At 42.1% G+C, this 21781-nt stretch overlaps 1 protein-coding gene across 1 annotated transcript in view; it reads right to left on the bottom strand.

The window, feature by feature from the left end:
* ass1 (argininosuccinate synthase 1) overlaps positions 1-21781 on the bottom strand; it is a 43749-nt gene that overhangs the window by 16608 nt on the left and 5360 nt on the right. The window contains exons 5-10 of the mRNA XM_080477667.1: positions 20182-20238; positions 19999-20073; positions 19541-19611; positions 19431-19461; positions 8998-9088; positions 2118-2202 (exon numbers count right to left, since the gene is read on the bottom strand). Of these exons, the coding sequence (XP_080333793.1) occupies positions 2118-2202; positions 8998-9088; positions 19431-19461; positions 19541-19611; positions 19999-20073; positions 20182-20238 (410 nt within the window). The remainder of the gene's footprint in view (positions 1-2117; positions 2203-8997; positions 9089-19430; positions 19462-19540; positions 19612-19998; positions 20074-20181; positions 20239-21781) is intronic.

The following is a 21781-nucleotide window of genomic DNA, read 5'->3' as shown; positions in this document are numbered from 1 at the left end:
TCATTGTTTGAATAATGTGTATTATTATAGCACTAGTGGAGGAAAATGCTCTATAATCTGGACGTTAGAGGAGGAAGATGCCCTATGTTAGGAGGAAGATGCTCTATAATCTGGATATTAAAGGGGGAAGATGGTCTATAATCTGGACGTTAGAGGAGGAAGAGGCCCTATGTTAGGAGGAAGATGCTCTATAATCTGGATATTAAAGGGGGAAGATGGTCTATAATCTGGACGTTAGAGGAGGAAGAGGCCCTATGTTAGGAGGAAGATGCTCTATAATCTGGACGTTAGAGGAGGGAGATGCCCTATGTTAGGAGGAAGATGCTCTATAATCTGGATATTAAAGGGGGAAGATGGTCTATAATCTGGACGTTAGAGGAGGAAGAGGCCCTATGTTAGGAGGAAGATGCTCTATAATCTGGACGTTAGAGGAGGAAGATGGTCTATAATCTGGATGTTAGAGGAGGAAGATGCCCTATGTTAGGAGGAAGATGCTCTATAATCTGGATATTAAAGGGGGAAGATGGTCTATAATCTGGACGTTAGAGGAGGAAGAGGCCCTATGTTAGGAGGAAGATGCTCTATAATCTGGACGTTAGAGGAGGGAGATGCCCTATGTTAGGAGGAAGATGCTCTATAATCTGGATATTAAAGGGGGAAGATGGTCTATAATCTGGACGTTAGAGGAGGAAGAGGCCCTATGTTAGGAGGAAGATGCTCTATAATCTGGACGTTAGAGGAGGAAGATGGTCTATAATCTGGATGTTAGAGGAGGAAGATGCCCTATGTTAGGAGGGAGATGCTCCATAATCTGGACGTTAGAGGAGGAAGATGGTCTATAATCTGGATGTTAGAGGAGGAAGATGGTCTATAATCTGGATGTTGGGGGGGAAGATGCTCTATAACCTGGATGTTAGAGGAGGAAGATGCTCTATAACTTGGAGGTTAGAGGAGGAAGATGGTCTATAATCTGGAGGTTAGAATAGGAAGATGCTCTATAACCTGGATGTTAGAGGATTGAAGATGCTCTATAATCTGGACGTTAGAGGAGGAAGATGGTCTATAATCTGGACATTAAAGGGGGAAGATGCTCTATAATCTAGAGGTTAGAGGAGGAAGATTCTCTATAATCTGGATGTTGGAGGGGAGATGCTCTATAACCTGGATGTTAAAAGGAGGAAGATGCTCTATAACCTGGAGGTTAGAGGAGGAAGATGCTCTATGATCATCTATATGGAGTTGCTCCTCTTGTAAACAGGAGGTTAGTGAAACAGCAACGTAAAGATAAAAGCTCGCCGACGCTTCAGTAACTTTATAACAGTAATCAGTCACAAACATTTTACTTTCTCGAGCTCCAACTTCACCACACGTTTGTCCCCAAATCGCTCCGCCACACCAGGTGGCGCTCTCACCAGTTTGGTGATTTTACGACCTTGAAATCCCCTCGGCACATTCCAGGAAAAGAAAAATATAAAAACTGTCGGTTCAGACATGAAAAGCCGGGATTCTAATTGATCTCATGATTCCAGTCAAAACGTCTTCCCACGGCTTTTCAAACTGTTTCTTTGATTTTGTGTTTGAAATGACAAAAAGGAAATTAAAATCTAAATACATGAGGAAATGGTTCAAAATATGTCCGTTCATATATTATGACTATAAATAAACAGGCTTTTCTTTAAAATGAATTTTAACGTTGAAATAAAATCATGAAACTGATCAGAATTTTTCTTGTAATCGGATGAAAATAAAGGAAAATGTTGATAAATCTGCTTCTGTCTTCACCACAGTGGCGTCAGTCAGTCGACTGAAAGGAGGAGCAGCTTTCTTCATGTTTCCTCTGAACTAATATAATGATCAATAAAATCTATCATTTATGAATAATAATAATTTATGGCAAAAGGAATTTCACTCCAAACAAAAACACAAATTGTTAATTTCTGAGGCTTTTTTGTTCCATTTTATGGATCAAACTGATGCTTTCAACTTGAAAATGTGAAAAGAATCAAATAAATAATCTAAAATATGGTGAATTTTAACTCTCCTGCCTCCAAATTCCTCCATATTTATTTATTTATTTATCCGTACAGATTAATTACACAGTCAATAATAAGGCTCACCCGATCACATTGAGGTATAAGAAGATATCCAGAGGAGCGTCTTTGGAAGTTGCGTCCTTCATGTTGGTCACTTTAACCGGAACTCCTGCAGGAAAACAACGTTAAGTCTTTAAGGAAAAGGCAAATATCATGGAGCTAAAGTTAAACACATGTGAGGCACATGGTTATAGATTTAATTGATTAAAATCTAAGTTAGAATTTATAGATTTTAAAAAATGTCTATTTATCTTTAAAAACCAGTGAAAACCCGTCATTTTGCCTCGTCGCTCTTCCTTCGCTCTCGTTCCTACTCGCGTCTCACGTCTGTCAAACGAAGCCTTTCACACAGAGCAAACAAAGAAATCTGCTTTTTAAAATCCAGCAGAGAGAACAGAGACATTTCCAGGTCCTTGTAGACACATACAGGTACGTCAAAATAAAATAAATACAGTATCATGAAAATGTGTGTGAGCGCATAGAACTGAACAGAAGCCCGACATGTCTGTTCAAAATATATATATATATATATTTTTTTTTAAATGATCGTATGTAATATTCCTATTTTCTGAGACAGTGGATTTTAGGTTGTTATTATCTGTGAGACACAATCGTCCAAATTTCCAACTAATAAAAGCGTAGAATATTAATTCTATGTGAAATTAATCTATATAATATCTAGGTTTCATTTTCTAAAATTTATAAGAAAAATAATATACACACACACACACACACACACACACACACACCTCTGACAGTGATTGATGCTCACTGACTTTAAGTGGCTCTGCGGAGGAAGTGTGTCTGTAGAGAACATGTGGACGTCTTATTTAAAAGAAACTCTGTGTGTGTGTGTGTGTGTGTGTGTGTGTGTGTGTGTGTGTGTGTGTGTGTGTGTGTGTGTGTGTGTGTGTGTGTGTGTGTGTGTGTGAGCGACATGGCAACGGGAGGATGTTTGATGGATCTGCAGGTGGTTTTGTCTCTCACACATGAACAAACAGAAAAAATAGCTCAGTGCTAAAGATAGTGTGTGTGTGTGTGTGTGTGTGTGTGTGTGTGTGTGTGTGTGTGTAATTGAATTAAATAAAGGCTTGTGTACAATTTCACAGCGTTCAAATGAGCGCAGCCTTTGAATTTATTATCTTTCCCACATAAACAGATTTCATCACATGAAGTTTATGAAAAGCCAGTCGGTTACTTACGATACTATAGTTGAGCATTAATTGATATATTTGGTCAATTATTTATTTCAACATCTGTTTAAGTTTTTTTTCAATATTTCAAAGCAAAAAAAACCAACAAGATGTGATTTATAATATCTGGAATAAAAATCTATCTGGGCGTTGGAAGGGAAGACGGGTTTCTTGTCGGTAGAGTCGGTAGAGTCGGTAGAGTCGGTAGAGTCAGTAGCTGCTGAAATCAAACCAAAAGGTAACCCTGTGGCTTTAAAAATCCAAGCGGCTAATTTATGGATTTTTCCGTGTTGAGGAGCTTCAAGCTGCCGTTCAGGTGCATCACATGACAACGACATTTCTTTTTTTTTCTTCCAATTTTTTGTGGGTGTGGCTTAAATTCAGGTGCGCTCAGTCGTCCAGAAATAACGGTAATCTAACGAGTTACTTTTAAAAGCAAGTAATAAGTAAAGTAACTAAATTACCTTTTCAAGGTAACCGTGGCAACGCTGGTCCGGACCAATGAGCCGGGTTTCTACTTCTCTTCTACCCAATGGTTGATGGCCGACTGACTAGAACATCTCATGTGTTCCAGTAATCGAGCCCGGATGTAATTAATGCTGACATGGAGAGATGAGCGTCACCGTCGCAAACCTTCCAAGATGTAAGAAGCTGGACTTCTTTTATATATATATATATATATATAAAATCGCTGCAATAGTAACGCTACAATAGTAACGCTACAATAGTAACGCCACAATAATAAATACAATAGTAACGCCACAGTAGTAACGCCACAGTAGTAACGCCACAGTAGTAACGCCACAGTAGTAACGCTACAATAATAAATAAAATAGTAATGCTGCAATGGTAACGCAACAATAGTAACGCCACAGTAGTAACGCCACAGTAGTAACCCTACAATAATAAATACAATAGTAACGCTACAATAATAAATACAATAGTAACGCCACAGTAGTAACGCTACAATAGTAACGCTACAATAGTAACGCTACAATAGTAACGCTACAATAATAAATACAATAGTAATGCTGCAATAGTAACGCTACAATAGTAACGCTACAATAGTAACGCCACAATAATAAATACAATAGTAATGCTGCAATAGTAACGCCACAATAGTAACGCCACAATAGAAACACTACAATAGCAATGCTACAATAATAAATACAATAGTAACGCCACAATAGTAACGCCACAATAATAAATACAATAGTAATGCTGCAATAGTAACGCCACAATAGTAACGCCACAATAGTAACGCCACAATAGTAACGCTACAATAGCAATGCTACAATAATAAATACGATAGTAACTCTATAATAATAAAGCTGCAATAGTAACACACAGTGACATGGAGAAGTAACTTTAATCAGATTGCTGGTTTGGAAATAGTAATCTGTTAGATTACTCTTTACTGAGAAAAGTGGTCATAAGAGTGAGGTGTAACTAAGTAACTTGGTAAGGCGTTACTAAGTAACTTAGTGAGGCATTACACGCAGCGTCCCACAGTTTAGCGTTTCCACTAGAAGCCTTCCACAGAGTCCAGTGCTCAGAGTTTCAGCGGAGGAGTTTCCAAGAGGAGAGAAGCACTTCTGCTCTTCTTTCAGCCGGCGTTCACAAAGCGCGCCGACAGGAGTGACATGTCAGGGACTTGACAAATTTTTTTAGACAAGGGCTTTGTTGACGGCCTTTTCTCATATCGCGGGAATCCTGATGGCTCCCATGGAAGGAGAAGAAGAAAGAAACACAGTACCTCCCAGTGCAGGAGAGGAGGGCAGAGTGGCCGGCGCCCCCGCCCTTCAGATTTCTAATAATTAGATTAAAAGTTCAAATAAATTAAGCGAGTGTCTGAACGTGGGAGTGTAGGGGGCCGGGCCTCTCGTCCCTGCGCTCGCTGTCCTTCGGTTTTTTCGGCTTCTCTTTCTGCTCGTGATCCTTTTCTTCACATTTCTGCAGCATAACAGTGCAGACAATGGGAGCGCAGACACAGTTGTAGGAAAAATTACTGCTTTACATTTTTCCCTCTCTGTCTCTTTTTCCTCCTAACTTCTTTGGTATGAAAGGAGGGAGGGATACATTTTTTTTTTCTCCTCCTTAAAAAAAAAAAAAACAACAAAAACGGAACGTGGAATAGAGCGTTTGACGGGGGGAAAAAGGTTCCTGTCGTTTAATATTCTTTTTTAATCAGTGAGAAAACTTTGGTGAGAAAGGCAGGGATGAAAAGGTGGGAGGGGGAATGAAATGAAACATTCTTGAGCTGATCTTGTGCTCAGAGGGAGGAGTAGGCTTGGGCCTTTGTGTGGACAACTAAAACAGCTTTTGTCATCGGGGCTGCTCAATAAAAGGCACCGAGAATATGTGTGAAAATGGGGAGTTCAGTCCCGCGGAGAACCCCGCGAAACCAGGCTGCGCCTCATAAAACAAGCAAAGCGAAGTGACACCGGCGGCCCACTTGTTTCCCGGTTAAACATTTTCTTTGAGGAACTGGTAAAGTGAGACCGGAGTTTGGCAGCAGAGCCACGCCGGCTGCCGTCGTCGAGTTCAGACTCATTTCAAGGAACAGAGATGGAAATATATTGACATGTTGATTAACTCGCCCGTTTTCTTCAGAGAGAACTTTGATTTTCACTCTTTACCTTCGCCAAGGAAAGTTGGATGATCAACAAAGTTTATGTATGAAGGTTATGTTTTCGCCTGCCTGTATTTATTTATTGGTTTGTATGTATGTATGTACTCTAACTTTTCGCAAAAACTATTAACCCAAATTGCATGAAATCTTCAGGGATGATTCGTCATCATCCAAGGACCAATCCATTCGATTTTGGAACATTAACAGCCAACCATTTCCTAAAAAATCCCCAAGAAACTGACTAAATGTTCCCAAACAAAGCGGATGAGAGAGGCACCTCATGGAGGAGATCAAAGGAGATCAGTGTCTGTTGCCATGGAGACGCTTCCTGCTCAGTGTTTCACAGTGATGTAGCTACCTGACAGGCTAGTTAGCGTCGATATGAGCTAAAGGCTATCATACAAGTGATGCTAACACGGTTCCACAAACAAATGTGGCGTTGGCGAAGGTCTGCGCTCTACCGAGTGTAGCTCTACCGAGTGTAGCTCTAGTTGGTTGGTATGTATGCATCTTACCAACTTTTCACAAAAACTATAAACCCGAACTGCATGATATTTCCAGGGATGATTTGTCATCAGCCAAGGACCAATCGATTTGACTTTGGGGTGATCTCTGCTCTACCGAGTGTAGCTCTAGTTTACTCCCTGTCCTCGGACGATCTCAAATGTGGATGTTTGCATGTTCTGAAGCCCACGGGAGCCCGAGTTTTCAAAGATAAGTTTAAAAGTTCGATGGACATGGTGACAAATTAGTGTCTTTTTTTATTTCGTCCATGTTTGACCACAAACCAGGACTGTCAAACACATTTTAGTTCAGGGGTCCAATTTCATCTCGTGTAGGGGCAGTCCGACAAAATAGTGTCATAAAAACCTTTAGATTTAAGGTAAAATGTTTATATTTTTTGGCGAAACTCAAACAAATACGACTGCAAATGACTCCAATCTCAACATAGACAATTTTACTGAAGCCATTTGAAACCTTCAGAAGTCGGTGCGGATCACAGAGTCTCTGGGTAAATGATATCGGCTCCTTAGCACTGCTCACAGGAGCTCCTTCATCCCCTGCATGCACGGAAATATCCACATGCTTGAGTTTAATAAGGTTGTAGAGTGGAGTGATTATCTAACATTAATTTTTCCGTGAAAGCTTGCATGCTGCTTTGATTTTCCTTCTAGAAATACTGACAAACTGATGATTTTATGAGGGTTGGTCTCTTCAGCTTCACATCACCATGTTTAAACTGCAGCGGCACTACCATGGGGGGGGGGGGGGGGGGGGAAACGCTGTCTGGTGGCTCTCCAGCTCCAACTAGTGGTGGGCAACTTTAACAGTCAAGTAAGCTCTAATGCATGAATAAAACACTAACTGCTCATATTTCTCTGACATTTCATCACTGAGCTCGCTAGTCTCATGCAACAATTTACAGATTCATCTTCAGGTGAAATATCCATCCATCCATCCATCCATCCATCCATCCATCCATCCATCCATCCATCCATCAGAATTAATTACAGATTACATGTTGGGTCTCGGTTAGACTAAAGTGAGCCTGCGGGTCTAGACTGAGGGCAAAGAAAACACTACTTACTAAAATCATTATTTGTCACATTTGGCTGATTTCTTTTCTTTTTTAAGTTACATTACAATACATTAGAGTACCTTCAAGGGAAGTTGATCAATTCATTCGACTGTGACCGCGCTAAATTAACCCTGTAAAACATTCCCACCACATCTCCTTCCAAACTTGTGAACCTTCTCGAGACGGCGGCCGCGGCTCGTAAAGCTGAAACGCTCTGAGGAGCCAGTGTCCCTCGGCTCATTGATGTTCTTGTACTTCGGCCTCCACTTGTGATCCGGTTTGAAGGGACATCTGTGGCGTTTGGCCTCGGGCCAGGATGTGTCCTGCCATTTTCTCTTTGCACAAACATGAGACACTTTCTATCATTGTGGTGGTGAATCTAATGAGCGCAGCCCGGGGCCCTCGGGGCGCTCGCTGTATTAGCTGTGGTTAATGCTTCCGGCCTGTGTGTGTGTGTGTGTGTGTGTGTGTGTGTGTGTGTGTGTGTGTGTGTGTGTGTGTGTGTGTGTGTGTGTGTGTGTGTGTGTGTACGCGCCCCGGGGCCAAACGGGGCAGCTTTAGACTGGAGCAATAATGTGAGGGGTTTAAGGTTTTAAGTCTGGGTGGTCAGAAACAGTGATAAAGTGCAGCAGGGGTCGGCCTTGAAGCTGCGGCGCTGCGTCAATAACATCAACGTTAAGTAATAAGAAGAAGTGACTGTGATGGACGACGCCCCTCTGAAGTCACACGACTGATATTCAAAAAGTCAATAGTCCTGTTTGAGTTAAAGGTGGGGGTTAAAATAATCAACGTATAGGTTTTTATGCTTCATTACATAGGGTTTTTAAAGTTTTTTGCATTTTGAAAAATACATTTATGTTCATCTGAGTTGTTTTATAAGAAGGCCCAGACATGACTTCTGAAAAAAATTAATAAAAAAACAATATATTGAAGCTTCAAATGACTATTTAGAGTTAGGGTTTTTTGTGGCCTCAAATCACAATTTTCTCCCTTCAGGTTTCTATTTTGTGGCAACAAAATAGAATTTCATGGCCTGAATTTACTATTTCGTGGCCACAAATGAATATTTTGTGATCTCAAATTTAGATTTTGGTCTCAAAATACTAATTTGATCTCTATGAATGATCAATTCGTGGCCACAATTTAAAGTTGTATTTGAGATGTCATGTCTCGGCTGTTTGAAAGCTGCATTATTTATGGGCTTTTACGGCTGTGAAGTTGAGACAAATGGGCCATAATTGGGAAAAGAGCAATGCTGATGTCTTTTCAAATATATACATATCGGTGTATAAATAAAATACATCAACACACACACACACACAATTTGCTTTCCCTTTTATCTTTGAAATGAACACCACTTCAGTTGGATGTGCACATTAGAAATGGGTAAACTCATCTGGGACGTTGACTTCAGAGATTGCGCCATAATATTTTTTTGAGCCATAATTAAAATGTTTTGCTCCAAAGACGAATGTAAATACTTGTTGAATACATACGAACCGTTTCTGAACTCGATCTCCAGCACATCGGGGACGTTTGGAGAATCTTCTGGGTTTTTGGTCATCAGGTAAAGGTCCACTGGAGCGTGACTCTGAAAAACAGAAAATATCACACAATACCCGAAAATAAATAAATAAATAGAATACAACGATGCTGCACTTTACTTTTTGAGTACATTGGCCGATACCGGACCTTCATTCTGTCAAGGTGAGTTTGTAAAAACACCCAGAATCCAACAGTTATAGAAGTTTTTTAGACATTTCACTGCATTTTACACCAGAAAGTTTCATTGAAATTGTCTTCATGTTGAGATTGTAGTGATTTTCTGTAGTAATCGTTTGGTTTTGGGAAAATAGACACTATACTCTCAACCACAACAAAATAAAACCTTAAAAGTTTACTTTTAAAAGCACTATTTCACTGGTTGGGGTCATTCAAGATGAAATCCGGCTGAACGTGGCCTCCGATCCAAACTGTGTTTATGAGCGGTGACGGTCGTCAGATCTGATTCTGCCTCATTCAGACCAAAAACACAACAAACATCTGATTCTGTTGATTTTGTGGCTCTAAATCAAGATATTCTGACCGAAGCTCGTTAAGTCATCATTTTTAAACTCTTATGTCATTTATAAAACAGAATGTCATTTCTGGACATCACCGGTCTGAAGACGTGCGCAACAACAACAATATTATTTTGAGCTGCTGATCGGAGTCCGAGCCTGTAAGGTAAAGCGGTGGGCTTAATGACCCCCTCCTCCTGATGCTGATTTAAACATCTTCACACTGAGGAACGAGGGCTCAGGACCAGTGGTGGCGTGAAACACAAGCTGAGGCGTGAAAAAGAAGAATAGTGACAACAGCAAGAAAAAAAAAAGAAAAAAAAAATCAATGTTCCATTTTTCTCCTCTATTTGGTTTCATTTTCCCGGAGTGGCCCTTCACCACGGGGGGAAGGCGGGCAGCGGGGGGGGTGGGGGGTTGCAGTGGAAACAAAATGACTCGTATCCCAAAAGATATAGTGGTGAACGCTTGACAAGCCAACAACAGGAGAACACACCTTGATTCTGTGACAGAAGCTATTTGAGCAACAACAAAGTCTCCCGGTAAAATTCTGCGCGTCTGTAAAAACCTCCAGCCGACTTCTTCTACATTCCAGCTCTGACTTCCTGAGTGACACGCTCTCCTCTGATTTACTTTCAAATGATGAATTTTCCCTAAATGGCCGAAGCTCCACCGAAGTCGTCCTCGGTGACAGACAGTCTGTGCGTTTTCCAGTTGGCGGGAGCCGGGAGCGATTTCAGCGGCGGCGGCGGCCCGACGGTTCCCCGCCCAGCGACGTTGCCCCTCCAACAATTACACAGCATTAGGACACGACGATGGCCAATGTGTCCTGAGCTGAGGCAAATTGCAGGGGGACTATGCAAAATAACTACTGGGTGCATTTAAATGGAAAGCTTTACCAGACTCTAAATCATCATACAATAACTAATCGCCATTCGCTCGCCGCCTGTCAGCGCCGCGGAAAACGAGCAGCGCAATCACTTTCCTTCCTTTTAACTAAACACCGAAATTGAGTGAGACGGCGGCGGCCGCCTCCCTCTCCTTTATTTTCTGCCTCAGCGCCCTGAAAGATGCCAAATGAGAGCCAACAGGAGAGGAGAGGCGCAAAATGACTCCTCTAAAGAGCCTTTTTTTTTTTTTTTTGTGTGTTGTTTTTTTTCACGCTTCCTCCAGGGCGGCGAGTGGATTATTATTTTTTTGTCTTTTTCAACCTTCAAATGAAAAACATTGCGTGTGCAGTAGCAGAGCCACTTCCTCCTAACTTACAGGTAAACATCAATACTTTAATTGGCAGGGTTTCACGCCGTCACAGTGACGATCACTTCTTTAAAAACGCTAAATGGGAACTGGATGTTTTCGCTGCTTCAGCTTCAGTTAATAGATTTTTTTATTTCTTCCTACTCAGTTTCCATCATGCAAATGTAGATCCAGTGGATTTTGTTATTTCTTTGTTTTTCATTTTAATCAACTAAATTTCTTTTATTCTCTGTCTTTCCATTTGTATGTTGGAAATAAAGATTCATATCAACATCAGTCTACATGAGAAAAATTTGTACATTTTTCACAAAACCAAACAATTCCTGGGGAAAATGACTACATCGTCAATATAAAGCCAATTTAATGAAACCTTGTGGCGCAAGTACAGAGAACTGTCACCTTCCTCCGACAGCTATAAACATTAATAACGGGAGCAAACTGACATTCATGCGGACCGACGACCAACGCCACGTTTACACCTCCCCGGGATTCTATAAAAAGGGATATTTCGCCCTCTACGTTTACAAAACAAATCTTCATTGACAGGGACCAGCCTGTACTCGTGGTTCAGAGCTACTATGAGCAGCCAAACCTGTAGGGGGCAGTGTAACGACAAACATTAAGCCATCATACTCGTGAAAAAACAACGTCACGAATTGTGATCTCCGATTGTTATTACGGTGACTGTCAAAATAAAACTACAGAGTCCCAGGAGAATATGGACTGGGCGTCATGACACTCGGGAGGAAACATCGTTCTGATTGGCTCTACTGAGCATGTGCAGAACGGCTGGTTACTACGGCGGTGGTGAGCGTGAGCAGTAGCAGCATTTCAGAAAAGTTGTGTTTTCCCTCCCGTTACCACGGAGACGGAGTGTTTTAGGAAAGTTTCATCTTGGAAGCCGTTTTCAAAAACTTGCGATTTCAGTGACACGGAGCACGGTTGTCATGGAAACGGACACCCTAAACGCTACGAAGGTTTTTTTCCTTTTCACTCGAGGGTGTTGCCTCGGATTGGATCACGAAGGGAACTCTCTCTCAAGTTAGTTTCCATGTAATGAAATAACTTGTTTTATTCTTCATCTATTGCATTCATCATGATCAAGTTTAAAAAAGAATTATGTCGAACGCTGGAAAAATCCTGCTGCTGCAGCTTCTCCACAACAAACAGCTTCAAATATAAGAACGGTGTCTTTTAACAATTAAAACATTGAGTATTTTACTGAATCATGACCGTTTTTTATTCTTCTGGAAAAGCAAAAATAATGAAACGTTCAGAATATAACATGGTTAATTTTCTTTCAACACATGAATTTTCATATTTTATTCCTTATGATTTTAGCTTATAATCCATTTAAATAAAAATCTGTCTGACAATATCACATTACAGATTTTTTCTTTTAAATAAAGACCATAAATTAAAACCACCTGCTTTCCTCGGTTCACGTTAAAATACAACATAAAATTAAATGTTTTCCCCATAAGTCAATTAACATTGTTGAGATACACCTGTATATTTCTTTTATTCCTATAAATATTAGATTGTCAAGGAAGACTAAAGCAACAGGACAGTAAAGAACAATATGATGATTTCTGGGTGGAAATCCAATAATGATCCCTCTTACAGTCAACGACTCACCGATGTCACGTCCTTAATAAAATTAGAAAAGATCGCAGGTATCAGAGGCAGAATTTACAGGTTTTATTAGAAACGGCAGCTTGTTTTCTCTTATTTTGCTTCCTTGAACACTTTGCCCCAGACTAATCCCTCCTCCTCTCCTGTCCAGTCCATCAATTTTTACATTGACGGTTAAAAATGTTTAAAAATGATTTCTTATGTTAAAAATGTAAACGTTAATAAGGATGATTTCTGATGGTTTTTCGACTCAAAAACATCACGAGACGGTAGATCGAGGGCTTTAAAAGTACGATTTCCTCATCAATTTAAAAAAAAAAAAAACCCACACGCATTTTAAGAAACTAAATCAAGAAGAGGAAACTGAAGATAAAGACAGAAGAAGAAAAAAAATAAATAAAAGGAAAACGAGGGGAAGAGGGTTGTTTCCAGAGAGCGAGAGATCAATGCATTTCAATTCAAACCCCCCGCAGGTGGAGCGGTCGCAAAGCCACGGCCCTGAAAGAGAGAGAAAGGTGGAGATGGAGGGGGGGTGGGGGGGTGGGGGTGGGGGTGTGGGGGGGGGGGGGGTATTGGTGGGAAATGGGGCGTGAAGCTCACCATCATGTAGCACAGAGCAGCTCCTTTGGCTGCCGCCATATTGTTGTGCTAAACGTGGCCCATACAGTGGAGGAGGAAGAGGATGAGGAAGAGGAGGAGGAGGAGGAGGAGGAGGAGGAGGCCGGCGCATGAACTTAAAGCAAGTAAATTTCTATCTTTCCACTTATTAGTTGCCTCATTGGTTTTCAATCAGAGCCGAGAAAGAGGCAGAGGAGGAGGGGGGGGGATGGGGGGGGGGGGGGGGGGGGGGGATCCCACCATGTTTGGAGCGACGGATTGGAAGTGATGCTTAAATCACCACGTTTCAGCTCCGTCCTTCTCTTTAAAACATACAAACATGGCGAATTGAGCCCAGAATGAAACAATATGCACACGGACAGACGCCGGCGTTCTTAACACCCGAGACGTCCTGGTTAACGTCGGCGCCTCGGCCGAAGCTAATGAGGACGGCGGGTGATTTCGGGGAACGGCCTCGGCGCTCAAACAAGTTTGCGCGACGACGTTTTGTCGTTTTTTGGGGTTTTTGCTTCAGAGAAGTTTCACGTTTACGCTGCAACATTTTGAACGCGACGTCTGTTGAATGGCAGAAACGCTGGAAACGATGTAGTTAACATGTTGGGCCACTAGTGAGTGCTGTTGATACCTTTGCCAGTAAAAGTCGGAGGTGATGGTTCTGTTTTCACCTGCGTTTATTCATTTGTTGGTTTATATGTTTGTATTTTACCAACTTTTCACAAAAACTACTCACCTGAATCACATTAAATCTTCAGGGATTATCCGTCATCGTCAAGAACCAACAGATTAGATTTTGGGACGTTAGCGGCGAACGGTTTCCGAATGAATCCCAAGAACTGCAAATGAAGTGTCCCATACAAAGCGGATGAGAGAGACCAGATGAGACCTTTTGGAGCCTCTAGTGGGCCGGGATGTTTGACACCCGGGTTTAAGTGACGGGGGTCATTTCATGGGATTCTCTGTGGAAACTGGAGCCAACGTGCAAAGTTTGAAATATTTTATTGTCTCCAACTCGTCTCATATTGTCGTTGCAGATCTTCTCAACAAAAATAGAGTCAGTCTAACATTTGAAACCGGTACCGGTGCAGACTCGGAGTGAGTCCAGGGGGAAGTCGTCACTAATTTGTGGATCTCTAGCTGGTCAGTGAGACGGGGGTCGTGACCTCTACGCTTCAAAGCACCCATTCACGTGTAGACGTACACCTAGAAGCCCACTTCCTGGCCCCGCGGCCGGACTTCCCTCCATCCGTCTTCCCAAAACAAGATTTCATTTCCTCCGCGGCGAGCGGCGGGCTTAGCGTTTCGCTGCTTTAGCTGCGGTCGGCATCAAAGAGGGGAAGCGGCGGCCGACGGAGGCTGTAATTAAGATGTTTTAATGAGTGTGGACGAGTGTCGCGGCGCCTCGGGGCGGCGCTGGGCGCTCAGGTGTGCAGCGACGGACAGGTAACTGCAGGGGGGGGGGGGGGGGGGGGGGGTTGTAGGGGTCGAGTCCAGCAGGAGGAAATAGTCTAAATGTCTAAATCCGGCGTGTCAAACATAAAAAGGCCAAATCTGAAACGCAGGAGGCTTCAATCTGGACAAACCACCAAGAACAAACATTTAGTTGAGTTGATTTTAACTCCAAATTAAGATTATTAGACATAAGCTGGATAAATCGTCTATAATTTTTTTATGTCTTAAATCCGGTCCAATATTAATAATGAATTAATATTAACTTATTGATTTTCCTGACATAGATAATACCATACTATGAATTTTAAAAGTTGCATTTATCTCCTTTTCCACTGAGATGGACAAGTTTCACCCATTTATCACGGAGACGGAGCGGGTTTTTTCCTTCAAAAAGTTGCATTTGCCCACGTTTCCATGGAGACAAAGTCATAGCATTTTCAAAAAGTTAAATTTTCCCATTTTCCATGGAAATGGAGTCGGAGCGTTTTCAAAAAGTTGCATTTCACCCACTTCTACCGAGACGTGGACGGAGCGTTTTCAAAAAGTTGTTTTTCCCCACAAAATGTTTCCCAGCATTTCCACGGAGCCGGAGCATTTTCTTAAAAGTTTCTCCTTGGGAGCCATTTTCAAAAAGTTTTCAGTGTCTCCAACCATCGCTATCGTGTGAACGAACTCATGCCTTTAACTGAAAAACACCGTTTTGTAAAACGGCGCCTCAGTCTGTGCTCGGTGCCATTCCAGAAAAATAAGCGTGAGATTGAACGGAATATAAAGATCTTGATAATTACTCATTTCAAAAGAATCCTCCAAAACTCAAAGAGGCGGACTGAGACCAACTCGTCCCCGCAGTGACTCACCGCTGCCACCCGGTGGCCAGAAGTGGCATCGTGAGATTTTAACGTGCCGGCAGATGGAGACGAGTAAATGAGAGGAAACGTCGGGGTCACGGCGGCGACGTGGTCGGAGGTTATCAGGAAGGATTCAGTGTTAATCACAGGGTAACCTGAACTCCGCCGCCTCTTATCTACTACGTATGAGCGGCCATTCGGACATTTCCCGGTGCGACGGCGCTGAGCAGAGAGGGGCCATTGTGCCACAGGTGGGGGTGTGGGGGGGGGGGGTCTGGCCTCGGCCTCCGGGGCTGTAACCGGAGGAGAGGGCAGAGATACTTAGAACAAGGTGACCTCTTGGAGATCTGACCTTCGAGCTGGATCACAATCTGACATGTCGCTTTGGGAAAGAAACCGGCTTTGTTTTTCACTCCAGGTGATTCCCCGCAGTTTAATGTGTATTAATCAATTCATGTTCCTGCCAAATTCACGAGGTGCAAATCGTCACTGAAATATTGATCCTTCGTTGATGAGCGTTGCAGAAAACGCATGTAGAGTTCAGCCGATATACGAGAGGAGCGATGGAGTTTGTTATTTGCTTACATTTTCAAATGGGAAATATTTATTTGAGGTAAATGGTAAAGAAAAGTTTATTCTAATTTCTGCTCCTTTTCATTCAAATTTTTATTTTTTTTTTATAATAAATGAAATAAACGAAACATTTTCTGGATGTTCATACTTTTTTTTTAAATTATTCTTATTGGTGTGACGCCTGCATTTCTCCCTACAGCAGGATTGTCTAACATAACGTCTGTCCGGGGAGTTAAATACCCAGAATGCAACAGCTAGATATGTTCTTTTTTACATTTCACTGTATTTTTCACAGTAAAGTTTCATTAAAATTACCTTGATATTGTGATTGAAGTCATATTTGTTAGTTTTTCTGGGAGATAAACCTTTTCATCACGTAGTTTACAAACAAAACGTTAAAGTTTGGATTTACAGGTTTTGACGGCACGACTTTCCCAGTCCGGCCCGCTCAAGATGAAATTGGACTGTATGTGAAACCTCAATCAAAATGTGTTTGACACCCCTGGATTAACAGTACAATCTATTTTTACGTCGTAAATAAGATCACCAGGGTATATTTCATCTGTATGTGTGTCAGCAGGATTACGTCAAAACGGATCTTGTTGAAATTTTCACCACAGATGAGAAATTAGGCCGCGGAAGATTGATCAGGGATCCAGATCAAGATTCTGGATTTCAATAAGTTAAAAGGACTTTATTTTGAACGTGTTTAAGGCAGAACCTAAGTTCTGTGAGTCTTGGTTCCTACAGCGGAGTTTACAGACGGACCACACAGTCCACCAACCAAGCCTCACGTCAACAGACTTTAAAGGAAAACTAAAGACGTGTGACGGATGAGATACTGCTCCATCATATATGTTTGTATATTTATGGAATTGGCTCGTACAATGTGTGTTTACACAAGTTTATACTTTTCATTTCATGTTGCTTGGAGTTCTCACGGTAATAAACGCCCGTTCCAACAGAACCTGTGTCGGTCGTGAAGAGAGCGACTGGAATTATATTCAGTTTTTTTTAAATACAGAGATTTTCATCACGTAAACTCACAACAACGGAAGACTTAAAATCTAAATGTTATTATAGTACGATTTTACACTCGAGATGAAACTCGACCTCTGAACTAAAGTGATATTTTATTCTCCCTTGTCAAACAGGGAGAATAAAATACTTTCTCCTGCCACATGAGCTCAGATATCAGAGTATCGGTGAGACAGAATCCGATCACAGACCAACACTGATGAACAAACGTAGCAGGAGAGCTTGTAGCCGCTGCCGCGTTTTAAAACTCTAATTTAGTGCCGGCCGGGGTAATGTATTCAAATCCACTTTAGACCTCTGCACCATAAATATTTCATTGTATTTAATGCCATTAATCGATTCAATATTGGAGTAAATGGTCCAACACAAAAAGCCCCTGAATGAAACCGGTGACACAATACTGCCACCGTCCATCGCTATGCCATTGAGCCGCTCCGTCTCATTCTTTTCAAAAACATTTCTCCACAGGACGGCGGCTGAAGAGGCAGCGGCGGGGTGGGAAAGGGGCGACGGAGGCCCGTGAGTTACAGTTACACCCTGCCCCTGCTCCTGGGACCCCCTCGCCTTCCCCGTCCATTGGGGGACTCATCTGTCTGCCGCACCGTCTTTGTACTTTTACTGTTAGCGGTGACATTTTGGTGTCACGGTGTCACGATGAAATGGCTCCCCTCCCACGTCGCAGCCCGCGGCGGCGCAGCCAGGCGGGGGAACAATGAGGGCCCCGAGGAGCCGGGGCTGGAACTCAGGAGGCCCCAGCTGGGCGCAACGCCGCCCCCCCAACTACCCCACCCCACCCCCCTTGCCCCCTCCCACCCCCCTTGCCCCTCCCTCCCACCCCAACCCCCCCACTCCAAGGCTCCCATGAAATCGGGAATTAGCCGAAGCGTTGCTGACGACAAGTCAGTGTCTGTGTGTCCCGGGCTCTTCCCAGGGCCTGGCGAGGACCCGGGGTGAGCGCAGACACAGCCGCCCAGGGATGGCAGCGCCGGAGGTCACCGGGGGCAACCTGCATGTACTGCAGTGACCTCCGACCCCGCCAGAGATCAAACCACACACACACACACACACACACACACACACACACACACACACACACACACACACACACACACACACACACACACACACACACACACACACACACACACACACACACACACACACACACACACACACACACACACACACACACACACACACACACACACACACACACACACACACACACACACACTGTGGGAGAGTGTTGGCCTCTGGTGTGACCAGCAGCGGGGGTCAGCACCGACACCAGGAAGCGTCGCTCTCTGGATTGAAGTTCGGACTCATGGAGAAGCTTTTTGTAAAAACTGAACTGGGCTCATCGGTGGATTTAATCTGCTTCAGGTGTCCAGATGATTCATGAGGACCAGGATTGTGTCTTGGTTCCCGACACTCCTTTCTGAACAAACACACACACCGCATGTCCGAGGACGTTTCCCTCCGATTTCTTGCCGTTATCATACGATGGACGTTTTTCTCCAGCGGCGGTGTTAGAAACACATTTTAGTTCAGGGGGGCACAAACAGGCCAAACCGGTAAAGTAGAGAATAAACTTTAAATTCAAACTTTGATGTTTTGCTTTGTTGGGGCGCAAAATTATGACAATCACAACTAAAAATGACAACAATCTCAACATAAAACCAATTCCTGCTGCAAAATACAGTGAAGTGTGTGTGTGTGTGTGTGTGTGTGTGTGTGTGTGTGTGTGTGTGTGTGTGTGTGTGTGTGTGTGTGTGTGTGTGTCTCTCAACCCTGACTTGTATAAAGCATTGTTCAAAGGCGGATGAATGCACTTCTTTTTCCTTAATTCCTCAATATAGGTTTCCAAACACAGTAAATAGAACCATTTCTATTATTATCGAGTTAAAATGACCTTTTTATTTCCTCCCATTATTTGTAAACCTCCTCTGTAATAGTACTCGCGGCCCACCAGGGGGCGGTACAACCCGCCAGCTGACCAGGAATGATGTCAAGTTATTGAACCTGATCAGTGCACAGTACAACTAAAGGAGATTTTAAAAGAAATACATCCCAGTTCAACACATTTCTCAGACATAAATCTTAACATATGCGCAGTTTTGTTCACATTTCATCAATAATTATTGACAAATCACGTTTATGTCACGTCTAAGGTATCTAACTAGTTATTAGTTATGACAAAAGTGGAAACTTTTCAGATACAAAGCCACTGTTATTTACTATAAATAAAAGCCTTGACATTTCTTTAATTATCAAAATTCTCTGCACGTCACAATCCAACCAATAAATCCCTAAAGGTCTGAAATATTCTCGTCATTGCAGATTTATCTCAAAAAATGTGAAAATCAATGAGTTATTTCGACACCAATATCACGGACACTAAAGACTTATTTGACTTATTGAATTTGGAGGACTTGTGTATTTGTGGTGGACTGACCTTTGGATCCTCCAAGATGCCAGACTCGTAGCTGCAACAAGATTTTAGGAGTTACAATCCATTTATTTTCTGACTGTGGGACGGAAGGAAGAAGGGAAAGTGGAGCCCACCTGATGTGCATGAGGTTGGCGTCCATGCTCCAGGGCGCCTTCGGAGTGACGGGCACCGGGATGCCATGTTTCTAAGAGGAAAAGTCAGAATTCATTTACATGAAGTCGGTAAACTCGGCTGAGAAAATACACTTTAAATAGGATTTTGTTTTGAGAAACTATTTCTTTTAGAGAAGCCATGAGGCAAAAAAACTGTTTCAATTGTATTCAAGGTCCTTCAGTCTTTATTAATAAATAAGGAAAATAGCAAAAAAGAAAAGATAAAGACATGTTGGTAGTTTTAAATGAAAATGTGTTTTGGGGCTGAACGCTTCCACAAATGTGTGCCCATAAAATACAAGATCGCCATCTAGTGGGGAAAAGCTGGTCACACAAAGAGCCAGAGAACATCTGAATGAATGAGAATATCATGAAGAACAGGATTCATTTCATTCAAGCATCACGAGTGGTGAGCTCACCTCTGCGTATTCCATCAGGTCCAGCCGGCCCCTGAAGCGGTTGTAGAACTCTGGGATCCTCCACGGTGCGATGATCTGATAAAACAAAACAAAACAAAAGTCAGAAGCTGCAGCGCCGCGTTTCTCTCGGCGCCGCCGCCGCCGCCGCCACCGCCGCCGCCGCCACCGCCACCGCTGACTCACCTGCACCTCGGGGTAAAGAGCGTAGCTCGTCAGCTCGAAGCGAATCTGGTCGTTTCCCTGAAACGTCCAAACGGAAGTTCAGTTAGTGAAAAGTTTGGATCGATTATGTCACAATTCTGGCGTTTCTGCAATGGAATGAAGCCAATAACAAAACAATTATCTTCTTCTGTGTAATGAAGTCAATTATATCTTTCTTTTAAAGCTAATAGTGTAATAATTTGTAAATCATCAAAGCCTATAATGTCACAATTTTGGCCTTTTGCGAGGGAATCAAGCCTATAATGAACTATTTCCAGCCTTTATCTTTGTAATAAAGTCAAGAAAGGTTTTTTGATGAATAAATTCACATATAAAACTGTAATTTCCTCCTATAATAACAAACATATTGGATAGAAAGTTGCAGATCAAAATGTTTTAAATATTAATTGTATATGTGTACAACACAAGATTATACGGTGTGAACTGTGGTTAAGAAAATAGTCAAATTACCCACAAATAATAGCCAATTACAGCATCGTAAGATCTTCTGATTACTAACACATTGAATTCATCATTAAATAGTCATTTTTAATAAAGATTTTCTATTTATCTAAAACATATCTGGTTGATAAAAAACTGTGAAAGATGAATGTTTAGTGTAATTGACAGTTTAAAGATGTTCAGTGTCAAATAAAGCAACAGGAAAAAACTAAAAGGGTCAAATATTATAGTTTGTATTGTACCATGAATATGTGGTGTTTGTCTCCACCTACAGGCCAAATAGGGATACTGCAATTGAAACATACGAGCCGCTCAGTTACTGTGAATGTAATAAATAAACTGTCTCTAATGATTGACTAATACCTTTATTTTTATATTTAAAGTCACTAAAATTGATCATTTTCACTTTTGTTTTTCTCATGCATTTATATTCAAGCTCTTTTTTCAAGGAATCTTTAAATAAATCCTGTGATGTCATTTCTTAATGTTTTGTCTTTGTTTTCTGTTCTACTCTGAGTGTTTATAAGTTGCTTTTCAACAGTTCCCGTTCTGGTTTCACTCTTTGTGTTGACTTTATCATACATTCGCTTTCATAAAAACTTGGTGTTATTCTCGTACTCTTTCAGTTTTTAAATCACATTTCCTCATCAAAAACTAAACATCCGGATGCAAAAGGAGGATTTGTGGAGGGAAAACCCGCCGCAGCGCTCAGCTGTGACCTGCTATTGACACGAGTGGCACGTTGAACTTAATGAAGTATATAGACCTTCGGAAAATGTCAGTAAATTTGGAAAATAAATAACCCTTCATCGTTCCTCGGCTGCAGAGCGCTGATTCACATTTTAATGCGAAGTGCATTTGACTCAGCGGTGTGAAGAAAAGCAGCAGAGACGACTTTTCTTCAAACTGCGGCGGTTTCATCAGCAGAAGTTAATGTTCCACTCCGTGAGGTCACGGCCGAAACACACTTTCACTTTGCCCACATGTTTGTCTTTGGGTTCATTCTGTATCAGCGACTCCCGTTTCTGGTTTCAAGCTGTAAAACTGACGTCAAACATGAGGCTGCTTCTAATCCCGAGGGTCAAAAGTCACAATGCAGCTCCGATGGACGGTTCATCGA

This window comes from Lipophrys pholis, assembly GCF_963383615.2.
Source record: "Lipophrys pholis genome assembly, chromosome: 12".
NCBI lineage: Eukaryota > Metazoa > Chordata > Actinopteri > Blenniiformes > Blenniidae > Lipophrys > Lipophrys pholis.
The sequence above is the reverse complement of the archived record's forward strand: the minus strand, read 5'-3'. Positions and strand labels throughout refer to the sequence as shown.